This window comes from Semicossyphus pulcher, unplaced genomic scaffold, assembly GCF_022749685.1.
Source record: "Semicossyphus pulcher isolate SPU_LCO1_2020_fin unplaced genomic scaffold, fSemPul1.0.p SCAF_9, whole genome shotgun sequence".
Taxonomy (NCBI): Eukaryota; Metazoa; Chordata; class Actinopteri; order Labriformes; family Labridae; genus Semicossyphus; species Semicossyphus pulcher.
Window position 1 is genome coordinate 11741968 of NW_027211770.1, and position 25332 is coordinate 11767299.

Consider the following 25332-nt stretch of genomic DNA (forward strand, 5'->3'; position numbering starts at 1 on the left):
TAATCTATCTAAGAATGAAAGAATAAACTGCCATCTATTGGTTACTTACTTACTTACTTACATATATCTGCAATTTTAGGAAAAGTGTCATGCATGATGATTACTCAAACACATATAATTGATGTCTCTTTAAAATGTCTAGTTGTGTTAACACCTTGCAGCAGCAAACACTCTGAAAGTCAAGGGCGTACACATCTTAATGTCTCAATCATCATGTAATAAGAGCGCTGTTCACTTACAGGAAAAAGCAATAATTCTGTGCAGTATGTACGTTTGCAGGTTTACCTTCAGGTCGCAGCTTAAAAAGGACATTACAGGTTATGGAAAGAGCTTAGGAGATCCAATTGAGAGCCAGTGGCGGTCCTTTTGCAGGAGCATTCACATTCTGGCTGGAGAGGGCAAATTGGACATTAGCAGCCATGGTCCAGAGAGTGGATGAAAATTCCTGGCTGCTCCCATGAATGTTAAATATAAAGGTTCCTCGGGTCTATGCTCTATGCATGCTATTATAATAAATCATGTGTAATTGCTGCGTTTCTCCTCTGTCTTCTTTGTGTGTGTGTCCGGTGTGAGTGTACAAGCTTGTGTGTTAGTGATAAGATGCTTTTAACTGGTTGATTGCTTAGTGTTGGGTTCTTGGTGTATACAAGTCTCCTTGGTGCAGGATATGACGGTAATTTGACTGCTGTTTTCTCAATGGTGCACCAGCAATGGGTCTATTTAACCTCTTGGCAGTGTGTGCGTGTGTGTGTGTGTGAGTTATCTGCGTGGGATCTTACACACGCACCAGAGATGAAACAGTCAGATGTCCATGTCTGTGCATGTGCATATGAATGAGTGTGTGTATGCGTGTGGCCCGCTGCCCTTTAGTGTTTGCTGACTCAGGCCGGTTTTCCCCTTCTAAAAGTAAATAACCTTGGTCCGCCAAGCTGTCAGCTGGCCCCTCTACGCCCTCGTCCCGACATCTAAAGATGGCGAGAAAAAGCGCCGCTCTCTCATCTGAGGGCCGCAGCAACACACACCACAAGCACATCTTCAGAGAGGCTGCACACTGCAAAGAAGTTGTATCTTCAAAAAGCCACCTTCTGACGCAAAACCGGTGCAGTTTACATGCTTTTATTTTCCGCCAGCACATTAAATTAGCTCCCCTACGTGTTGCTACGTGTTGCTTTGAATGTGTCATCTGCAGCTGGGACTGTTCTTCAGCCGGGGGGCCCTTAGGTTCAAACTCACACTGATGTTTGAGAGACAGGATCGTTTGCTAAACTGTTTGTGCTGAGAGTGTGATGGCAGTGGCTACTTTTGGTTGTTTTTCCTAAGGTAAGCCAGTGAAAAAGCAACATCACAATGGGAGAATCCCTCTGTTTGGTTTTGACATTCATGACAGTGGTTTCTCTAAGCTTTCCAAAGCAAACCAAGGCGATCCAAACCACACTAAAATTTAAAAGTTGGCAAATTGGTTTGGGTAAATAGAGTTACTCACATAACTCTTTCTGTGTTTGGCTAATTTCAATGAGCTGAAGTACTGTGGGTGTGTATTGTAAAGCCAAAATGTTATACACTAGAGAGCACACTTTAAAGGAGCAATTCTCCCCTGGAAAAAGCCACTGTCAGTCAAAGCTGGTGTTCTCTGTAATCGATAGAAGCAATAATATTTGAAATTGGCTCCATAGCTGTGGAGAAAGTTGCACAAACAGCTCGTGGTTTCGCCCATTCTACATTCCTACAACACCCAGCATGCATTGCGCCCCTCCCTCCTTAAGGAACGGCCCAGCGAGAGACGCTGGAGTGAAATACTACTGCTGCAGGCAATGTCTCAGAGCGGTACAGAATCCAAAAAACGATGAGAATATACCGGTGGATCGTCTAAAAAATGTTCAGGTCTGCAGTCTACATTTCAAACGATTTTGAACGAGACATGACATCGGAGGCGGGCGTCCTAGATTGAGGAAGTGTAGTTTAGCGAGCTCCCTGGCCTCCACCAGATGGCACGTTTTCCAGGGCCCATGCAGACGCAGATAGCGTCCTCCAAAGGCACAGAGAGAAATTGCATTTTTTTTTCCTACCATAATGGCATTAGCTCCCCATAACAGCATGATGGGACTGAGGTTGAAAATCTGCGAACTGGCCCTTTAAGGACATAGTACCCTGGTTAAACTCTCTAATCCTTACCTTTCTTTGCTTTTAGTCCCCATATCTTTCTTTATCCTGTGTCTCTATCTCTGTGTGTCTCTATCTCTGTCCCTGTATTTCTGTTTGGCTCCATCTACTTCCATCATTATTTTCTTCTCACCCAAAGTTGTTTTTCTCTCACGTTTTCCTCGTCTTTCTCCTCTCCCGAGCCATCCGCCTGGAGGTTAATCCCTCCGGTTTCAAATAGAGATAACCATGGCAACAGGCCACGGCTTTCCAGCTTCAGGTCTGTAGGACAAAAGCATTGATCAGGATGAAATAGTGTCAGGTGTGAGCGCAGAACACACAACATGCACACAGAAAATACATGTGTGTGTGTTTAAGGCGAATAAATCCACTTAAGCCGGACTTTGCCGCTCGCTCACTCATATTACAGTTTGTGAAAATCAACCAAGTAAACATGTAGCTGCTGTTGTTAAATCGATACACTGTTTAATCTAACAAATCCCCAAACAGGATGTGTTTGAAATGATGCAGACACAAACAGAGGGAACATAAAACATGGTATTAAAGGAAAATAATCTTTTATAAGCAATGTAGGATGATGGAATAAAGAATTAAAGGTGTATATTTCAAACTAGAAGCCAGAGAGTCACATGAATTTTAACTCACAGCTTCAACAACTCCATGTAAGTGCCCTTGAGCAGATTGAACCCCCGACCCCCTCCAGTCGAGCTTCTCAGACGCCTATGGAATGTTCTGTCCAGGAAAGATGGTGTGAATGTGTTTAACTGTGACCCAAATAGCCTATACATCCCTCAATTCCCCGTCAAAGGTATGAAAAATGAGAATTGATACTATTTTGCCCTTGCTTTGATTGCACTCAGGTGATGCTCGCCACTTACAGCACACAAATGCATTCACACGTCCTCGCACACGTGCACATGCTCGACTTTGATGGCTGGATTGCAGCGTGACAGATGCAGTGAGAGCAGCAGAGTTGATGAAAAAGGTCTTTTATTGAAGTGTAAACCAGCATCCCTCTCCTCCGGGACTTTATAGTCGAGGCCAGCAGAAGGTGTGGGTGGACATGGACAGCTTAACTCCCCATAATACAGCAAGTCAACCAGCCTTTGTAACTTTTATAAGTGCTGCAAGTGTTATATGCCCTTGGATATGACAGTTTCATTTTAACACTTTTACTGCAGTGCAATTAAGGTGAGAATAAAGGTTGTAGCCTTTGCCTTCAAGCCACTCATTTGCACTCTGACATGGACTTGTCTTTGTGTGCTGTCAAGGGGAATTGTTATGAAAATGCACGATTGTCCGATTGCAGGATAGAATAGAGGCGTGATGCAAGTTCTGCAGACATCACCAGGGCATTGCATGAAAAATTATTACCTATTCAACTTTTCTACCTGCATATACGTCTGTGCATGCATGCCTTGCCGGACACATCGGGGAAAAAACACCATCTCAGGACAGAATCAAATGTGCCCCTCTCTTTCCTCTGAGCCACTTCTTGCGTCTGAGCCAATGCTTTATGTTTTAATCACCGCAGTGCCGAGAGCACAAACCTAGTCCTCCTCTGCACTCTACCAGAACTTTTTTAATTTTGCAGTTTCCCTTTAATTTGTTTTCACTCTGGCTGTGGCTCTTAACTTCATTTCCCAATAATTTGTCTGAGGACAAGCCACATGCCATTAGCAGGCAAGCCAGAAACAAAAAACTGCATTCAATAAGTTTGTCTAAAAACTTTCTTTATTAATTTTCTCTTCCCTTATCCAAGAAAGTGCTTCCTCTATGATAATCCAGTGAGCCTTCTAGTTTATTGCATTTTTCTAATGAAATGTTCTGATACAGACAGGCAATCAAGGAGCAATTCAGTGAAAGGAGAAGAGCGAGAGAGGAAATAGAGGAGGTAGAATGTGAGTCATTTTAGGAGCACAGCTGAAGTTGCTTTCAATCTGTTAGAGAAGGTAATGCAGGTTCGCAGTGTGGGCTGCAGAGCAAGCACCACGGATTGCAAGGTTTGAATCTCGCTCTTGACTAGCTGACCACTTCTCTTCATCTCTCCCCCACATGTCCTGTCACACTTTACAAGATACTGTGCAATAAAACAGGAATAGCACTGATGTGCAAAACGGTGAGTTTAGCAAGAAGCTGGAGAGACATGAAACTGATATACTGAGGATGAAAAAAGGCTATCCAACTCAGACACTCATATCAATTATGTAGCTTCATCTGGCAAATAGTATGATGACATTATTGACCAAGATAAAACTATATGATTTATTATTAGTACCTTTAGTTTAGATTGTTTCTTTAACGATGATGATGTATATGATTGATAATAATTGTAATAGCATGAGGCACATTCAACATGTAGTCCATGGTCAAATCTGTTGTCTTTAACCCTTACAGTTCTTTTGATATGAGCTGCCATTCTCATTTATTGTCTGTATTTTAAAAAAAGGTTGGCACTAAGGACTTTTCAAAGTGCAAAGATAATTCTATATTATCTTTTTATCAAATTACAAAGGAATTTTCTGTTGTCATTCAACAGGCCTCTTCCAGCGCTTCCTGATTACATGTGGCGTTCCCCAGGGATCAATATTTGGTCCTCTTCTATTTCCTATATTTACGCTGCCACTGGGCCTCATAAAAGAAACAGGGTCCAGTTTATATTTCTTTGCTGATGATGTACCACTTTATATCGCCCTATAACCCAGTCAATCAATTACTGTGACGCACAGTATGGTCATTTTTCCTCTAGAAGACTGCTCATAATGTTTTAACCATTCATGTGAAAACACAGGGCCCGAACAGATGCTGTCTTGTTTCCTTGAACAATAGCCAAAACATTTTAAACAACCATGTATTTTGAAAAAGTGAGACATTATTAAAACGTACCTTCATTGTACTTAACATATTGAACAGATGTAGAACAGAAGAACAACGTGCGAAACTGGACTAACATCACTACTGTGCATCTTGTGTAATTCATATTATTTGGTTGTTGCATTTTTGTTGATTAGCTAGGTACCTGTATTCTTTGGTGTTATTTTGAATGCTTCGGCCTAGACCAAATTGATACAGTTTAAAAGAAGAAAGGGGTGGGACTTAAGCAGTTTTCCTCACTTCATCCTGCGCTCTTTTCGAACAGACTTTAGTTATAAATTGAGACTCTTTAGAAAGTATGCGGTTATTGCGATTTGCTTTTTATGTTTTTTTTATTTTTAAACATTTTAATCGTAGGATTGAGCTTTAACTAACTGTCCATACGTTTGTGTTTAACATGCATTTTCGCTGACTGTTAATACATTGCATGGTAACGTTCCCCAGCCAAATTCCTGCAGGATTTTTTAAACTCTAGTAGGTCCTCTCTGAACTGTCTCTATTACTATTACCATGTTCAACCTTTAGTCATTTTATTTTAGTATCCCCTTTTTACTGGCATGTTTAATCTTGTTTATCAGCGTTATTCTTGTACTATTTAAATTAACTGTAAAGCATTTTATAGCTTAAGTGATATGATTTTACTACTATAGTGGCCATCAATTTAGCATAGTGCACTGTGGGCCTTAGAATTATATGACTCTTTACTGTATACCATATAACGTTTGACTTATCAATCTTTGTGTTTCTCACTCCCTTCTCTTATCTTATCTTCCACACTTCTCTTTCTTCTCCCTTGTTCCTGCCTTGATCATCTCCACCCAACATGACCCGTCTGTTTATGGCTCTGCGTATGTTTTTACTTTTAATTTATGTATGTATGCGTGTGTATGTGTTGCTGCAGTCCTTAATGAGCCCCTCTGAACTTCCACGAAACAGGCCGCTCTCTGACGATGCAGCTTTAAACGCAGTCTCGGCCTCTCTCTAAAGCTGGGCGTGTACCTGCAGTGTCGGAGACATTTCCCCTCTTTGGTTCTAAACCCCATTAATCATTTAAAGCAAGGATTTCCCTGAAGCCTGCTCCCTCCTCAGGCAGACGCTACGACATCAGGCGGACGAGGCCAAGAATGACACAGACATACTTATCAGACATGCAAGAGATTTGCTTCAAAATCCAACGTTTTGAACATTTAAATCCACTCAATGACGATTCAGTTGATCCCTTTCTTTTAAATTCTGGGAGTTGTGAAGCTCCTAACATGCTGCTGTATCCACTGTGCTGTTTAAAAGTTATCTTTGAACTTAAATAATTCTAAATTTCCGCTCAAGGTTATTTCACACTGTGTTCGAAACCTTCCTAAAGAAGTTAGTCTTTGAAAGTGGGTGACAATTTGGATAGAAGCAAAAAGCATGAGTGAAAGTAAAAGTCCCAGGTGGAAAATAAGTTGAATTATTCAGTTAATAAAAACAGAAGAATAAGGAGCGGAGAGGTTTTGTGTAAATTTAGCAACATGCCTTTTTCTGCCAGACTGTTCACTGGGAATTCCTGACTCGGAGAAGGAATGGAAATTTTTGCTTGCGCTTTTATTGACCTTTAACAAACGCATGCATTCATGTGCACAAAGGCACTTAAGTTAACACACAAAGAAACGCACTATACACACATAGGCTGACTCACACTGTGGTACACACACTTCTTTGAATGGCAGGTGCTTGAAAGAGAAACACTTTTCTATGGAAGCCTCGTGACTGCATGTGGTCTGCGTTCATGTGTGTGTGTTTCTGTGAAGGCCTCTCTCCCAGATCATCCGTCTGCATTCCAGGTAATTAGACTGGCCAACAGCTGAGTCCCATTAGCCTTGATTACAGCATTCAGTGCAAGAAGAGGAGAGACAAATAGAAGAAAGGCAGCTCGAGGGAGAAGGATGTGTATGTATTGTGCGCACTATGTTTTTGAGGCCTTTTATGAAGGCGTTTGTGTGTGTAGACCTTGAACATGGGTTTTTATGTGCTATAGCCTTGCATTGCTTTTGCATGGTTAGATCTCTTAAAGGGCCAGTTCGACGATTTTCAAACTCAGTCCTATCATGCTATTATGGCAAGCTAATGCCATTATGGTTGGAAAAAAAATGCAGTTTCGCTCCGTGCCTTTGGAGGACGCTATCTGCTTCTCCAATGAGCCCTGGAAAACCTCAACCAGACTATGTTAAACGCATCGTCTTCCTCAATCTAGGACGCCCGCTTCCGATGTCATGTCTCGTTCATAATCATCAGGTTTGAATTGTAGACTGCAGACCCGAAGATTTTTTAGACGATCCATTCTCGTCATATATTTTGTATTCTGTACCGCTCTGAGCCATTGCCTGCAGCGATCAATGTCCTTGACTGGAAAACGGTAGTGTTTCACTCCAGCGTCTCTCGCTGGGCCGTTCCTTTCAGAGGGAGGGGCGCAATGCACGCTGGGTGTTGCAGGAATGTAGAATGGGCGAAACCACGAGCTGTTTGTACAACTTTCTCCACAGCTATGCCGCTTATTTCAAATATTATTGCTTATATCGATGACAGAGAACACCAGCTTTCATTAGCAGAGGCTTTTTCCAGGGGCGAACTGCTCCTTTAAAAGACTTTAAAAGAGTAAGGAACTGTTTTGCATCCGTTCCCGTGAGCATGTGTTTTATATCTTGTTGCACAACTCTTCAAAAATGTATTTGTCTTAATTGGCTTCCCACAGTCGACCAAAATTGTAATCTCGACTTAAACCGAAAATGGATCACAGGCCTGTTTCTTCCAGATCCCTGCGAGATAAGAAATGTCATATTTTTTCGATGAGTCTAAAAGCAGCGTTTGGGTTTCTGGCTGCAAAAGTTTCAGGGCCGCGCCGTAAAGCAGCAAAAACAACCACACACAACCACAGGAAATAAAAGCCCTTCCACTCCAGCTGTTAGGAATCAGGCCCACACTCATAAGTTGTGTTTGTGTGGTCAGACTGAGGAATAAACAAAAGCATCAACAACAAAGGAGAGCACGACAGATGCAACATTGCAGCCAGGTCTGGATGTTGTTTAGTCTGTCTGTGCATCTATATCCTATCAGTCCAAAATGTCTTCTTTCTTTGGCGTCAAACCAAAGGGAGACAGATCAACTCACAGAGCGTTTTTATCTGCATCCAGCCTGGAAATGTTTATTTAATCCACCCATTTCTTTTTATATCTCTCAATATGTCTACCTCCATCCTTCCTCTCTGTCTCTCTCTCTCTTCTATCTCTGTCTGACCCTCCCTGATGGTTTTGGTGTCTCGGGATTGGGTGATTGATCCAGCTCTGGACGGCTGGCAGACAGGCAGCCTGCACACTTGTGTGTAGCAGGCTCTGCACTCTGCTCCGACGCTGTGATGAATTACTGGCCTTTTAATACACACAGTAGAGACACAGTAGAGGAAGTGAATGGAAATACAAAGACAGGGTGAGATAGGAAGATGCCACGTTAAAGTGCAGTGAGAGAAAGAGAAAACATTGAATTAAACATAGTCGGTCTCTCACTTACTCGAGTGTGATGCCGTTTCTTTGAATAGTCAGAGTTTCTTTGCCACTTCACAGCCACTAGAGAGCCACGGAGTGGAAAACAGCTTTTCAACTCCTGAATATTTTTATAAGTATGCCATTTTGAAAAGCCTTGAGTCCCAGTTTTAATGATGCTTGAATGTTCAGCTCAATCTTTTAAAAAGTAAGCTCAGTTAAATGACCTTTGTAGCCAATTAACCACAGCGAAAACCTGCTGTAGAATCTACTGAGTGTTTTCTTTTTCTGCTTCAGAAGTTGTCCTTTCTTGAAGTTAAAGGGAAGTGGCTACAGTGATAAAGGCCGTGCCCTTTTTGTATCATTGCAGATTAAACAAAATTCTCTGGAGACATTAAAGCCCACGCACACATTAAAGAATAAACCAGCTCTTTTTAAATAGTACATACTGAACTGTACATCTGCAACCTGCAAAAACACACTGGCCTTAAGGTGGTTCAAGCATGTGGCGATGCCTCACCTAAGCAATATGTCACTCGAGGTCATGCTGTTGTACTTAATATTATCAAGGCTGTGATTCAGCCGTAGGCACGAGGCCGCAGAGTGAAAAGTCCCAGTGATGTTGCCTCTCTGTCAGCACTCATTGAATGCCTCTTATCCAATCAGATTACTTGGTCGAACCTAACTGTTGTATAATTAAGCGTATCACGCAAGAAGGAGTGCTGTTAAACTAAATATCAGCATGGCTGTGATAACAAAGGAGGCAGTAGGTGCATTGTCCAAGGTTATCACAGCCGTGCTGATATTCAGTACAACAGCATAACCTCGAGTGACATATTTCTTTCATACAACAAGCAGCTTATAGAAGTAAATAATAAAAAGAAACAGCTGATTTTTTAAATTCATTTTGCTCCGCCAAAACAACTAGTTCCACAACTTTACTCAAACTAGACTGTTGCTAAGTGATAATGAAAACATTTTCCTGCACTTCTGCTACTTTGCACTTCTTTATATGTACCTATATCTTTATTTATTTTGTATCCATTTATGTGCAACCAGTAAAACGATAAATTGTTGGCAGTTGCTTTGGTGGCATGTGTGATTGATCAATCCAGACAAATACTGTTTGCTGTAATTAACAGTATTCAGGTCGCCTGAAGCAGAGTGATACACATAGCTTAAAGTCCCAGTGCTGTTATACAGCATATCAGCACTCATGGAATACCTCTTGTCCAATCAAATTACTTGGATGAAACTAACTGTTGTACAAGTTTAAATATTACCAACATTTATATCGCTCTCACATGTAGATAAACCCAACAAGAAAATTAAACTAGCCGTGCAGCGAACTGCAGAGGCAACAACAGCCTTATTTACACTAAGATCCTGCCACAGCACTTTAACAAACGTTACACTGCCTTTTACACTGAACCACACAGCGCTGTAATGTTGGTGTCCCAGTGTGTGATTTTACACAGCGTTATGGAAGCAAAAAAGCCACGACATGTTAACAAAACAGAGCAAACTTCACAAACACGGCGCTGTTCCACCCTGCTGGCTCCACCTTTTACACTGATGCTGTGTTGCCTCCGCTACACCTCTGTTACTACCTCCGAGGCGGAACTACTTTGCCCCACTATTCAACCTCCATGACCTTTACAGGCTGTGAAAAGGGGGCTGACATCTGCTAACATACAGACAGATCTGCCTTGTGGATTGCGTGATAAGACCCATACTTAAAACCTACTTAAATAACATCTAACATAGACAAGTCTGTTTTGTACTCCACTACTCGGGCAAAGATGTGTATATGAGAGGCAGCCGCAGCCGAACAGCATGCCTACAGTAATAGGAGCTGACCAGAGACTAAATGATGAGGTAATCAGTATCCAGTGTTGATTTCAGCGAGCCTCCAGTCATCATGGAGATGGAGAAAAGTGTATATCTCCATGGCTAATGAAACCCTGGGGATTTCATGGTTTAGGCTTCATAAAGTATTTATGGTATGTTCATTAAGTATTGATTAAGCCGTTACAGGGAGTTTAGACACCCAGACAATCATTATGAAAGATTAGGACTTGGCTGGAGGAAGAGGAAGACGGAGGAAGCGGCGGAGGGAGGGAAATGTAAGAAATGTACGGGGAGAAAAAGAGCAAGGAAAGGCTGGAGAGGAGGAAACATTCTGCTCTTTAAATATTAATTAAGCATTCAGATAGCATTTGAGCCAGGAAGGCTACCATTATAGGAGATTAGGTTTTAATCTGAGGAAGAGGAGGGGAGAATAGCAAGTAGGGAAAGAAAGGAGAGGACAAGAGGAGGAGGGTGAGCAAGGGAGGAAGTTAAGGATAGAGAGGAGGAGGAGGAAGAATGGATGGATTAAAAGAGGAAATGAGCAGGATTACGTCTTGAAAGGTAAAAGGAAGGAATCAACACATAATGAATAGAAAGTCTCATTTCCCTAATCATATACTGCCTCCGCGGTTGTTTTTAAAGCACTTCTAGTCCCACTTTGGTTTCCATACATCCATTTACAATACCTGCTCGCTCCTTTACAGGTTTATGTGAGGCTGTGATGTGTCATTTCTGCTGTCAAGTGTTTGAGATGCAAACAGGGTTGCAAAGAAATATGACATTCAGGTACCGTTTCAACTCATCTCCATCCATCCCGCGTGCACAACCAACCGCTGTTTTCCACAGGTATTTAACTATTCTTCGCCCTCTCTTTACCCTCCAGCTCTTCAGCAGGTGTCGTTGCCTTGCAGGGCAACCAGGAAGTAACATGATAAGAGGTGCGGACCTGCTGTAATGATGCAGCAATGAGGTTTAATGGAGCTGAAAACACGGGCTGACTGGCTGGCAGGGAAGGCTACACAGTCAGGGAGAGGCACAGTTGGTGTGAAGCTGTTTCCAGCTCGTGACAGATGTTACGGAGAGAGGGAGGGCGAGGGAGAGAGAGACAAAGAGATGGAGGGAGAGAGGGGACAGAGAAAGAAAGAGAGAGACAGAGAGAGAGGTGAGTCATTTGCAACATGCAGAGTGAGAGATCACCGCAAAGTAACTTTGTGCAGACGGCAACTTTGAGCAAAGTCAAGCAGAGTTCACTCGCATGTGGCTGCTCCGAAGCACTTCATATCCCAGAGGCACTTGCAAATACTGCATGTGGAGATGGTGTTATTGAATGTGGTTTTACTCGCCCTGCACGATGCCCCTCTTGATTTTAACCATCACACTGTTGATTTCCCCAGATAAGACAACACAAATACAAAGGAAGGATTGTTCAACAGTCACAGATGTTGCGGAGGAGCAGAGGAGGAGATGTCACGGCGTCAGTAGCATCGCTACAGTAACTGTACGGAAAACTGCGTGTGAAACAAAAAGAGCTGACCCACTTTTTGCTCAAACTGGAAAAACCACCGTGAGATTTTGTTTAGGACATATTGTCTTTGGATGAAATGAGCGTGTGACCACGCTGACCGCAGGGAGAGGAAATCTTCTGTTTTACCATTTAATCTCTTTATGGCATGCAAACAGGGAGAACATGCAGATCCTCCATACACAGCCGGAGGATATCCGACTGCACACTGAGTACCAGTCTGACTGAAAATTGAGATCCTTTATGTCAAAATGAGCAAGTTATTGTCAGAAATGACAAAGTCCACAGTTAAAAGCACAGCGGAGCATCGCCCCAGGTTTGCTCTGGAGCTAATTTGTTTGAGAGACAGGTACTCAGTGACTTTAAACAGCGTGACAGAGCGATGGATCTGTTTGAGCTGCTGCACTGATTTATACTCTGAATTAACTTGTAGCCTGTACAATGATAGCTTTATTAGCTTTAGCCTTATTAGCTTTGGACAGTGTTTCACTGCTGAATCTTCCCTCGGGTGTTCACTGTTTTTCCTTAAAGTTCTACTTTTTATTCTAAGGGTTTCTCACAGTGACTGGGTATGCAAATCCGTGATAAAGATGTTGTTTCCCATTATTTCTTATTTTGCATGGCACAATAACACTGAGTCTAACCACTGCACTGCAGTTTGTCACTGTGTATAAACAAGGTCCCATGAGATGATTGTTTGGGCCTCTGCAAACCTGAATATATCTGGATTTTAACAGAAAACATCTCTGTATGTGATCAGTACAAGACAAAGACATGTTTTATTACACCAGGTATCCACATGTGTGACGGCTTGAATAATTTCCTCTCTCCGAGAACTAACTCTTGTATATTATTTGACTGCTTTCTGGGTGAATGACAAGGGCTGGGTATCGATAAGGATTTCTCAATTCGAATCGATCAGTGCAAAACTAACTTACATATTCATGGACGCACACACGATGAAAAGAGTCCGTAGGTGATCAGTGATGTCTCCATTGTAGCTGCAGTAAACAAGTCCGGGCATGTCTCCCTCACTGCCATTTTTCGAGGGGATGCACTGAGTCGTGCTGCGTTCAGGAGCGCTCAGAAACAAGAGTGATCAGCACCTTTTTACACACATTTTTAAAGATCGATCTCGGGATTTATCAAGCGATATTCAGACATTCAAATGATAATCGATTCGAATCGGAAAAATCGATATTTTAAACCCAGCCCTATGAACGACACAAATATGTACAGAACCTTGTTTATAAGGAAGCAGCTGGGGTGGATTGCATACAAAGTGCAGCTCTCAGGTTTAAGTCCACATACTGGTCTGTAGTTAAGTTTAAGCAACAAAACCATTTTGGCTACGCAAAGGAAAGACTGCGATGATGTTGAGGCAACTCCAGACTCTTCTGTATTTAACCTAAACGTACAACAGCAAACATTATACTTCATTGTCAATAACATTAAAGATATAACCTCGAAGTTTTTCATGTAAATAAAGGTCTGTTAAGCCACTATCTATCGCAGTTATGAGGTAACACAATGGTGAGTGAGCCCACTGATGAAAGCCTTTGCCTTTGCAGAATTACAGACTGGGTGTCTGGCGCGACCTTTGCATAAAAAATCACAAGCGGCGCCCAGTTAGTGACGAGTTTTCCATCATAAACCAACTGAGAGGTTGAGTCATTTTACCATCTGGTTTTATACCATCAGATTTCCTTTTGCAGCCAGTGGAGTCGCCCCCTGCTGGCCATTAGAAAAAGTGCAGGTTTAAGGCACTTGAGCTTTGGCTTCCTTTTGAAACTAAAAGGCCACGACCACTTCTTTTATTCTCTGTGAAGAGGAGGAGCGATTGAATGTTCATGCGAACACCTGGCTGTTGTTTGAAGACCGACTTTCTGAGAAGTTAAAAGCAACATTTTAATAGTTGTGTTGAAAAGCAGCTCTTTGAAAAGCAGAGGGCCGTGATGATGATCTGAGTGATCTAAGTCAGTAAGGAAGATGACTCTTACATCAATGACAGGCTCCACAGCTGTTACACATGACTCCTCGCCTTTGATGTTGCTGCTTTCGCCTGTCACTGCTTTCATTAAAGCGCAGCACACACACACACACACACACACACACACAAATGCAGGAGATTATATTGAAAGCCAGTTGCCCTGTGTGGGAAGACGACTGCAGCACTCTCTGTGTGTCGGACGCTCTGCCAAAGGAAAATCCCTGCTGACGCACAGAGATACTCAGACCGAGAGAGAAAGTGAAAATATTTCAGACTTCTTCAGTGGAGCTGCTCTGCTTATTCAGAGTCACTGATTACATAGATGGCTTTGGTCACAGTCGGCCAGAAGTGGAACTCCCACTCTGGAAATCAAACGGCTCTGCTGCATGCGACGGAAATCCTCCGTGGAGAGAGGAAATATTTATGCTCGAAATGAGCCACATAGGGCAGACTTTTTGTCACACGTTCACACAAGTATTCACACACATACGCACACACACAGAAATGTATGTTTGCCATAGTACTAATATTAAACCAAGCATTGTAGATTCTTACCATGCAGTGTGAATCAGACAGCATAACACACACTTTTAGTATTTGTTCCATTTTCCATGACAGCATTTATGATCAGTGTCTCACTCCAGCTCTGCACTGGATTCGGTTTCAGTTTGTTGCTTGTTTTCCTGCTGTGGTTTGTGCTCGTAAGATCGTAGGAATATAAAACATGTGGGACTAATCATAAGAAAATGTAATAACTGCTATCCTTTAAAGACCCCCTCCAGTAAAAATCCAGTGTTTGACATTGTAAACATCTCCATGTGGTGTTTCTCATGTGCTACAAGACAAGGGACAACATAAGCCGTCATCTCCACGGCTGGGCCTTTTAAACTGCAGTGTACCAAGGACAGGCTCAACAACACGTTTTCAGATTGGCATGTTTGAGACGTCACAAACCTGAGGAGCCAATCCCGTTAATGACACTATATATATCATTATGTGTAACCTATGGCAACCACTTCGGCGATGCGCGAGCCAGCTGTAAGCGGCATCGTAATTTTTGCAAACTCATTACTGACTACTAACGTTAATGTTACTGCTACTAATTACGACATTTCAAGCTAGCTAAGTTTCAACAAGTTACCGCTAAACGATGGCAGAGACGTGTTTTTTTTCGCTGTTGGAAATTTGCATAGTGGGCGGGGCCTATGCAGATTGAGGAATTTTTAATGAGATAGAAGGAGGAGATGCCTTGGGAGGATTTTTACAAGGTAATTAAACGTATTTTGCAGAAAAAACATATCAGATACAATTTATTATTTCAAGGAGAGCATTTTATACGTTTTAAAACGTGACTGGAGCTGCTCTTTAAAAGTCTCGTATTGGTAATAAATGGACCCAATTATCAGGATGTGCTAGTTATTACCAAGGCCAAAATGAATACATGAGCAATTACAGCTTGGAGGACAGATAAAGCCAATGCAGGTTTAAACTCTTATGAAGCAATGAGAGATCATTGAACCATTTTAAACGTTAACAGAAACATTTTGGGGAATTATATATGTGTTTTAAGACTTTGATGGAATCAGTTAGTTAAAATTCACGTCACTCTTTATTTCTTGTCTGTCTCAATGGCAAAATGGAGCTATTGGAGCCTCTCCTGCATACATCCTCAGCACTTAGACACACACACACGCTCACACAGGCTTTGGATCATTTCAATAGAGTGCTGCTTAAACAGACCCAAAATAATTGAAGTACACTGGTTTAAGTAAACGAGAGGCACATTATAGGAGGTTCCCTCTTTCTTGTGAAAACTGAATGAAACTCAGCGCACGTCTCTGAATCCTGAGGGGGTTTTTCCTCTTTGCTTCAGGGGTTCTGAGCAGGAAGCCGGTGCACCGACTTTTCAATGAAATGTTTATTCCTCTTCTGAGGAGAGTTTGCCACTTGAGTTAAGATATATTTTTTTAGTGGGATATTCAGTCATAAATATGGAAATAAAACAAACTTGGGGCCTGCCTTAAACTTTAATGCATTCACTGCTGCAAAACCAGCTTTTAGTGAGAGTTAAAGGAAAGTCCTTTATTTCTTCATTTGAAGCATTTTAGACTCTTAAAAAGGGATTGCCTCGCTTAGCACAAGGGCAGCCTCTGTTTACCTCAAGCCCCTTTCTGTGCAGATTAACTCCTGATCTCTCAGAGAGCAGATTTTGAGTAAATAGTAACTATGTTTTAAGGAGCATTTATTGCGACACAAAATAACTGTGATTGTTTCCAAGGTTTCAGAAAGGCCACTTCTTTTGATAATTACGCCTACGCAAGACAAATGCATTGATAATAATTGTTTTCAAACCTTCTGTTTCTCCCAACAGCAACAGGAGCAGGACCCCACCAACCTGTACATCTCCAACCTGCCGCTGTCCATGGACGAGCAGGAGCTGGAGAATATGCTGAAGCCCTTCGGTCACGTCATTTCCACGCGGATACTGAGGGACGCCAACGGCCTGAGCAGAGGAGTCGGCTTTGCCAGGTATGCACAGAGAGACACACACATGCACACAGACTTTCACAGACTTTCCCCAACACTTAAGGTTCTGTAAGACCGGAGATGTACTTTCTTTTTAACCTTGTGTTTACCCACACAATCGGCTGCGTCATGAACGTAATTGTTCACATACTTGTTTATGCACTACGAGTGTTACTGGAGGATACCTCTAGAGGGCACACCAGAGAACTCAGGCCATTTGAAACTACTGGATGTGCGAGATATCAACAACAAAAATGGCGACACTCAAGGAGGTTACTATGATGTTAATTCTGAGATCATTGAGATAAAAGGAACAGATTTTGTGTGTTCGGTGGACAGAACACACCGCCGGCTTTCTCCAACATTTTCCTCCATGCACAGACGTAACGGTGCCGGATCTGTCTCCAGCTGTTTTGGCATGTTTGTCACTGCGCAGTGGCAATGACACATCGTTTAAATGTTGATAATTGACTCTGTCACATCCCCTCTGCCTCTACACTGCCACTACCGGTCATGTGCCTACTGAACCTCGCATACACATAGCATTAATGTTTGATGACGTGCACAGCCGACCCTCCAAACAGACTCAGGGAATGCGTCATCATGCGCACACCACCACGTAGTCAAAAGCAAGTATATCTCCAGATTAAGAATCTTTCATAAGGAGTTCAGTATGTGAAGAATTAAAGTTACATTTCTCACTAGGCTCAGACCTGTAATCTTGCTTTTTATGCCAGTGCCAGATGTGCCGTTCCAGCTATGGGTCCATGTGCACGGCCTCGACATTAGTGGCAAAAAAAAGCTGTGTAAAACAAAATGTACATGTCTGCTGCGGCCTCCTTTATGTTGGAAAAGTCCATCTGATTAGAGGCGTCACTGTCAAAAACTGTAAACATGCTACCTGTACTGTAAGGCAACATCGTCTTCTCCTCCAAACCACTCAAGTGGATTCGTCCACGTAAAGTCAGAGATCAAGACTGATTCAATTGTTTAAAATCACGACACAAAAGAGCCGAGCTGATTAAAAATACAAATAAATGGACTGAAAAAGCAAAAGATCTGGTCCGTCCCGTCTTCGCCCCTCCCTCTCCTTCTCAGCCGCTCATCCACGCCTTCATCACTTCCTGACTGGATTACTGCAACTGCATCCTTTTATGGCACATCCACCAAAATCCTCAACAAACTACAATACATCCAAAACTCAGAGACTACATCACCCCAGTCCTTCAAAACCTCCACTGGCTCCCCATTCAACAAAGAATCCTTCTCGTCACCTACAAGGCCCTCCACGACCTAGCTCCTTCCTACCTCACTCACCTCCTTCACCAACACACTCCCACCTCAGGACCTCAGATCCGCCGACGCCAGCCTCCTCACCCCTCTCACCCGGTCCATTGGATAAAAAGACAGACATGTCAGGGGTGATGCATCACGATTACACAATCATAATTTCAAAATAGCGGTGTTAAGGTCATGGGCGTCCATGCAGATGTCTACAGCAGTGATAACATCAACCCTTACAGTCTAGCTGCACTAAATGAAGAGGAGTTAGCAAGAGAAACGTCACTGGTACAAGTCCACACTCCTGTAACCTTGGCCCCGTCACCCTCCTCTGTGTGTGTGTGTCTGTGTGTGCGTGTGCGTGTGTGGTCTTCTCAGTTACACCGTGGAGTGTGCCAATGATTAGAATGCAGTCAGGGCTCCATTCAGGGTCACTTGCTATGTGAAGAAAACCCGAGACACACACAGAGACATGCATGCTCACATACCACACGCACACACACACTCTCTCTTTCTTTCTCCTGTCACCCTTTTTCTCTCTCCCACACACACACACACATTCACACACACAGGCTTTTGCTTGCCAAGCAGGCAATTAGTCATTGAGCTGTGATTGGGTGAGCGGAGCTGAATAGGGGCAGACAAAGAGGACATGACACACAACAGATCAGGCTGAATGGAGCTTTTAAACAGGGACAAAGGAGAGGAAACCCCGTCGAAAACACACACAGAAACACACACACACACAGATGCACGCATACACCTACCTAAGGCTTTTTGCCCAGGGATGCAAAGACGAGCTAGAAGACACATTTACATGCACAAATATCGAGTTATAGTAGGTTTACATTGGCACACTTTTATGTACAATAATGACTGAATTGTCCTCAAGTAGCACTTATTTCCCTCTCTCTGTCCTTCAGGATGGAGTCAACAGAAAAGTGTGACGTCGTGATCCAAAACTTCAATGGCAAATTCTTGAAAACTCCTCCAGGCATGACAGGTAGGTGTCCATCAGCAGGACAATCACTGTGCACCGGCTACGACAGGGTCGTTTCTCTGTATAGGTCAGCGTACTCATAGAGATGCATCATACACTCTCTCTCCTACACAGCAGCCAGGCTGCACTCAAAGGTCAGATTATTTTAACAGTTTTGCTGAAAACCTTTAAAGCACTTCCAGCGAGTTCACAGGTGTTTGTTTACGTGTTGAAAATGTGATGAAAGTCATCTTTTGTGTCTTATTGGTGAGAAGGCAGCGCTGTTGTTGTGTATCACCTGAAAACAGGAGGTGTTGTGATGTTTACATTACGTCAAGGTGGACGGCTATAAATAGGGCTGGATATTGTTTAAAGATTCGAATGCAAGAAGGAAAAATACAGCAGATGAGTTTATATATGATAAAAAACACACAGAGCTTCTGATGTTTTTTTTTTCTGGAATATTTTATTTTAGGTGTTTTCAATATGGAAAAAACAGTACAATTTATTCCCTCTTAAAAGAGCTCAATGATGCAATAATAATATATCAGACAAAAAGTAATACAAAAAGAATTTAAAAAGGGTCGACAGAGAGAAAATAAGGTGTACATGTGTGCACATGAACATATACAGCTCCAGGAACAATTAAGAGATCACTCCAAATGTTCCTTAAACCAGCATCTCTCTCTTCATGCCATGGGCAGCCCTGTCCAGATCTGAACCTCACTGAACACCTCCTGAATGTGACCAAGAGGGAGACGGATGCTCACAAGCCATCACACAACCAAACATGGCATAACGTCGCCCGGCAACAGCAACATATAAAGACTGATGAGAGCATGCCGAGATGCATGAGAGCTGTAGTTCAGGGTAATTCCACCAAATGTTGATTTGTGAACTCTTCCTGAGTTAAAACTTAAAAATGAACATTAACTTGTTTTCTTTGCATCATTCGAGGTGAAAAACATTTGTTTTGCTTCTTTTGATTACCTTTACTAGTCGTCATTTCCTGCAAATAAAAGACCTAAATTATGTTTTTATTTGGACGTAGGGAGAAATGTTGCAATGCAATAAAACAGACCTATAAATAGTAGAACCAGAGAGAAACATATTTTCACAGTGGTCTCTCTTTTTCTGCAGCTGTATATAAATAAATCACATGTCATGACATAGATTTCACTAAGACTGGACGTTAGCCTACAGTGGAACCAGTTTAAAGGTTACAGCATGTCCACAGTTGCTAGAGGTAGTGTCTCCATGTATTCAATAATATTAATATTAGTTTAATATCTTACAACAGGCAGATCTTAGGATAAAATACGGACTGAAGTTTCCTGATTTAAAGGACGAAACATTAAGTCAAAATATAAAATAGGACCGAGCTATTTAAGCCAACTATTGATCATCATTACTCAACACACACTTTGTTTGATAATCCTAACCCTACTGAGGTCCGATATCCAGCATCGAGCATAAATTTATCCTCTTTTAGGAAATAAAAAAAATATTTTATTGGATGCTGCAGGAAAAAAACAACCTTGATTTCAGACTCGTTTCACTTTATTTGTTGCAAACAAAAACCAACCTATCCAATCATCGTTGCCTGTTCATGAAATAAACATGTCAGTTACAGCTATGCAAAAAGACATCTCTGTATGCTGGTGTTACAACATCTGTGCGTGTACAAAGCAGCATCCGTGCGACTGATAGCCTATCAGCATCATCTCTCTGCCCCGCTCCTTACACCACCTTGAGCTGATTTAGTAGGAAGATCTGACTGATTACATCCCTGACTGTACCGGACACAGATTGAGTCACACACGCATACAGACATCCCCTAAAGCAAACAATCTGTCCCCCAAATTAACAGCAAAGACTTGTTGACTTTTAACACAGAGGGGGAGACAGGAGGGGAGGGGTAAGGGAAGGGAGGATGGAAGGAGAGGAAGAGTGAGATTGAGGATGTTTTGAAGAAATGATGAGGGGTGTGTGGGTGTGAGAGAGACGGACATATACAGAGAGAGAGAGCACAGTGGGATGACTAAACATGAGTGAGATAACAAGACAAGGAAAAGGTGAGAGATGAGGAAGCTGAGTGTGGAGAAGCAAACTGAAAGAGACACAGAATGAGAGAGAAGAGAGATGGAGATACTGAACGATAGAGAGGAAGGAGAGAGGAAATCAGGGACAGACAGAAAGCTGTGCCCTGCTCCTGGGCAGTGTGATTTGTGAGGTACAGCATGGTGGGCGGCTCAGTTTCTCACGCTGTTATACTTCCTGTATATGTGACATAAAGCTGTGTAGTTTTGCAGCAGGTGAATGATGCAACATTGCGTCCTGTGCTGCTTCTCTCTGCAGCCTGTGCTTGTGAGAAACGCACACTGTTCCTACCAGCAACAAAACAGCACTACCAGCACTATCAGCTAACTAATGAAGGGGCATTCAAAATCAGGTTATTTATAGACTCTAACATGAAACAGACAGAGCACAATTTACTGATATTGGTTGATGTGGCTTCACCTATAGTCATGAAACCGCACAGAATCATCACCAAACTCTGCAGACCACATCTTCTCCGCTGAGCTATTTAGCATCTTTCAGCTCCTTGTGTTGCTCTCTCTCTTTGTTAACATAAAAATATTGTTCCAAACTGAAGCAGCAGGCAGCTGTTTTCAGAGAATACATTTCAAAATGCCACTGTAGATAACCAGCAGGCAACTAAAAGCAAACCGTGTTGGTCCGAATACATGACGGGGTGTACCCCTCGTGACTGAGTCCAGCCATCACTCACACCTACAGTGCCAGGGGGATGAAAGATGGAGAGACACGGTGATCAACTGGAACACAGTGGCTAAAAAGTAGGCCAAGTTCTGGAGTTAAAATGCTTATTTTAAGATAATGGTTATCAATGAAGCAGCGTCATTAAACAACAGTCAAGCAGCCATGAAATGTGGTGTCACAGAGTGTAATGTACGAAGACGGCGAGCTATAAAAATGCAAACAGTCTTAGCTAATACATGCTAACAGACAAAGCCGTACCGAAGTCCTCAAAGCGGGAGAGTGTGCGAGTATGTGACTGCACGTTACAGAGCTGTCATCAGCTGTTTCAGGACTGCTCTGTAAAGAGACCTCACGTCAATGGTTAATGATTTATTGAAATTTAAAAATTATAATAATCTAGTCTTGAAAAGGGGGCGTCGTCTTATAATCGGACCAGTAGCTAGTGATAGAGGAGCATTTAGCAGCTAAAGATCCCAATTTTTTTTTTGCCTCAGCAGTTAAAGGAGACCAAAACAGAGCTAAAAGGAGACTGAATATTTGAATTAAACTAATTAACTGCACAGAACCAAACTGGAAATAAATTCACCGTAAGGTGGATAATTTGTCATTGCTGTATTTACATCTTGTTGTGCTCTCCCACCTGGACAAAAAATGAATTAATGCAGGTTTAAACTTGCACACACACACACCTCTCTGACCTCTATATTGAAAGAGATGCATTACTAGACGTTGCCAGGGATGTTCTCCTCTCTCCACTGTGTGTGTGTGTGTGTGTGTGTGTGTGTGTGTGTGTGTTTTACTGATCTAATAACCAGAGAGAGAGCGTGCCAGGTTCCTCTGATTTATGTCACTGGTTTTCTGTGTCAGTGACAGTGTGCGGCATTTCTGAGGCTAATGCAGTCCCATTACGACATTAAGTTTTTTCTCTTAAAATAACATAGTATCAGAAGTCCAGCATGCTCTGCTGGTGCAGTGTAACGTACAGTATGTGTGCATATCATTGAGTGATGTGTGCTTCAGTGCGTGCCTCTGATTAATCCCACAGTCTGCTCCTCCAGGCTGATGTATCGACGGGCAGCAGTAATATTTTACTCTCAAGCAGCAGGATTTATGGCAACATTGATCACATGACCAGAGCGTCCATCAGGCCTCGTTAACAGGAAGTCCATTGATCCTCAGCGTCCTGACTTCTCCTGTCATAGAGAGAGAGGAGATGATCTGACATAGACCTGAATGTCTCAGCTCTTGACCTTTTTATTGAGTGCCGCATGTTAGTCACACTTTAAACAGATCTACAGTATATATCCTTTTCGTCAGTTACTTATGAAATAATAATAAATATCTGGAATATATGCACATTAGTTAACACGCTGCATTCTCTGTGCTTGTTGTTCGATAATACCCCCATACTGAGAGGAAGACAGTCAGAGCCAGTAGGAGGCCCTCCCCATCCATCCATAAAGAGTGCACACTGTATCTTCTACAGCTTCATCATGACCAGGTCACTTCCTGTCACAGCTTAAAATAATAAATCATTCTTATTCTTGATGACATTTAAAATTGTTAGCACTTGATAACAAGGGAATAGCGACTTCAGAAGTGTGCACAAAGAGTCTCAGTTTATTTTGGTTTAATGGACCAATGTGGGAGAAAACGTCACTTTTCTCCTTCTCCATTTCTCTTCCCAAAAATCTACTCAAAGACAGGATACATATCTTATATGTCTGGTGAGGAATCATTTCATTTATATTATTGAGATTTTGCACATAAGCTGAGGGTCAAATCTTTGTAAGATAACTGCAAAAATGCATGCAAATACCATTTTAAGCATTAAGGGCCTATGACCACTGAGATAATTTTTTGTACTGGCAGCGCCTATTTTCTATACAAAACCAATGCAGCGTCCTGAGCGCAAAAACGCCCTCTGCATCAGCTGTTTTTAGTTGCTTCACTCATAGTTCAACTTTGGAAACACTGCTGCACTCGTCACTGTCACTTCTCCCTCACCGACCAATCAAAATCAAGAAGGGGCGGGACTTCAGATACCAACTTTGTCAACAACAATGGCGGAGGAGAAGCTTATTCTTTTGTTTTTTCGAGGGTACAATTTCCAGGTGAGCTGCTGCTTACGCCAGGACACGACTACATTCCACTGTTTTCTTTGTAAAATTTCATTGAATTAAAGCGAATATTAAGCAAACAGAGCAATTTAGAGCAGACGTAACGGTCACTACCAAGGGAAGCAGAAGTGCCATCGGACAACTTTCGTAACCTAGCAACAGTAAGCACCGGTGAAAAGCGCTCTAAAATTGAAGTTGTGGCCGCTGTCAGCGTAAAAAATGCTGTTAGTGGACACAGGCCCTAAATCTTCCTTTTATTTTTCTGTCCTTTTTTTATTGACAAACCAACAACAGAAAAGTTGCTGTTTAACTTGCACAAACACATTGACACACATACACACACACTAGACCCTTTAACAGAGGGTGAGAGTTTCTCAAGAGATCTTCTTTATCCAAGCTAATTTGAAATTTGGTTATAAGGCCTGATTTGATACTCAAGAAGCCCAATTTTACAAATATGGTACATTTTATCCAAAGGCAACTCTCTATGACCTGTTCGTATAAAGCTTACATGACATTATCTACCTATATAAATAAGTAAATAACTAGACACAAGGTTCAGGAAAATAAATTGTTTCTTGCTTTTCCCCTTCGTGTCTTTCTCTCCGTTTTTGTTATTTCTTTGTCTCCTTCCAGTTATCCTCTCTCACTCCATCACCTCTGTCGCACATCTCATCTCTTTTCCATTCCTCTTTAACCTTTTTTTCCAATCAGTCTTTCTCTATTTGTCCCACTATCTGATGCTGCAGTTTTTCTGTCCTGCCCGCCCTTAACGGTGGGACAAACAAACAGAGGACAGAAATTAGACGACACCAGATCTCAGACGCCGGCCCATTATCACTCTGCGGTTTCACTAATAATCAGGAGGCTTTTAAAAATGCGTACAGTCTTCAATGTCTGGTCGGATCATGAGGCATTTAGTCCCCGTTCATTGCGGGAGCGGTTCAATACTGTACTTCCATAAACAGGAAATTATTGTTACTTGATGTTTCTGATAATGGAGGAAAAAATGGAACAAGGCTTTTCCCAGAAAAATATTGTGTAATTATGTGGCAGTGCTGCTCTGTCAGACCCGGTGTCGGCTTACATGTAATATGTGGAGACAATTATTCAGCACTTTAACGTCCTTATGAGTGTTTGATGTGATGCTTTAGAAGCACTGAGCAAGATATTTGATGCTAGTTAACATTAGCTTAATTTGTGTAAATCATCTAAATTTCTGTTTTGTTTATCACGGTAGACACATCCTACATTTTTAATGCTGTAAAAGTGCTAATAGCAATATGAATAAACATTCTCTAATACATCTCTTTTATTTTGGTGGCACATACTTGGCTTCCTCTCATGTGCGAACCAGTAACCCTCTGGAGTGCACATTGTTCTGTCCCAGGGCTTTCAGCTCTTTGATGCCGCGTGTCTCAAACAGGGGGAAAAAAAGATGGCTTCCCATTCAGCCAAGCTCGGGGAATCCACATTTGTCACATTTGGGAATTGGATCCCATTTTCCAACTGAATGATTTCCCATGTTGCTCGCTAATGGATTAGATTTTATTTTAAATGAGAATTTTTCCCCCCATTTGAGGGATTGAGTCCCACTTTCATTTTATGTCCCGTCTTCCCACAGTGAAAGCTGAAACCGTTGTGCCAATAAGCTAAATGTTTTAATCTAAGCACAGATGGTTTACATGCGTAGAAGCACCAAGGCTGAGATCAGTTGTATGTTTCCTGCATCTACA

At 42.2% G+C, this 25332-nt stretch overlaps 1 protein-coding gene across 3 annotated transcripts in view; it reads left to right on the plus strand.

Annotated features, from left to right (window-relative positions):
* LOC138583777 (RNA-binding motif, single-stranded-interacting protein 3-like) overlaps positions 1 to 25332 on the plus strand; it is a 149606-nt gene that overhangs the window by 84384 nt on the left and 39890 nt on the right. For all 3 annotated transcript variants that reach the window (XM_069655765.1, XM_069655766.1, XM_069655767.1), the window contains exons 5-6: positions 16281 to 16438; positions 18640 to 18719. In XM_069655765.1, the coding sequence (XP_069511866.1) occupies positions 16281 to 16438; positions 18640 to 18719 (238 nt within the window). The remainder of the gene's footprint in view (positions 1 to 16280; positions 16439 to 18639; positions 18720 to 25332) is intronic.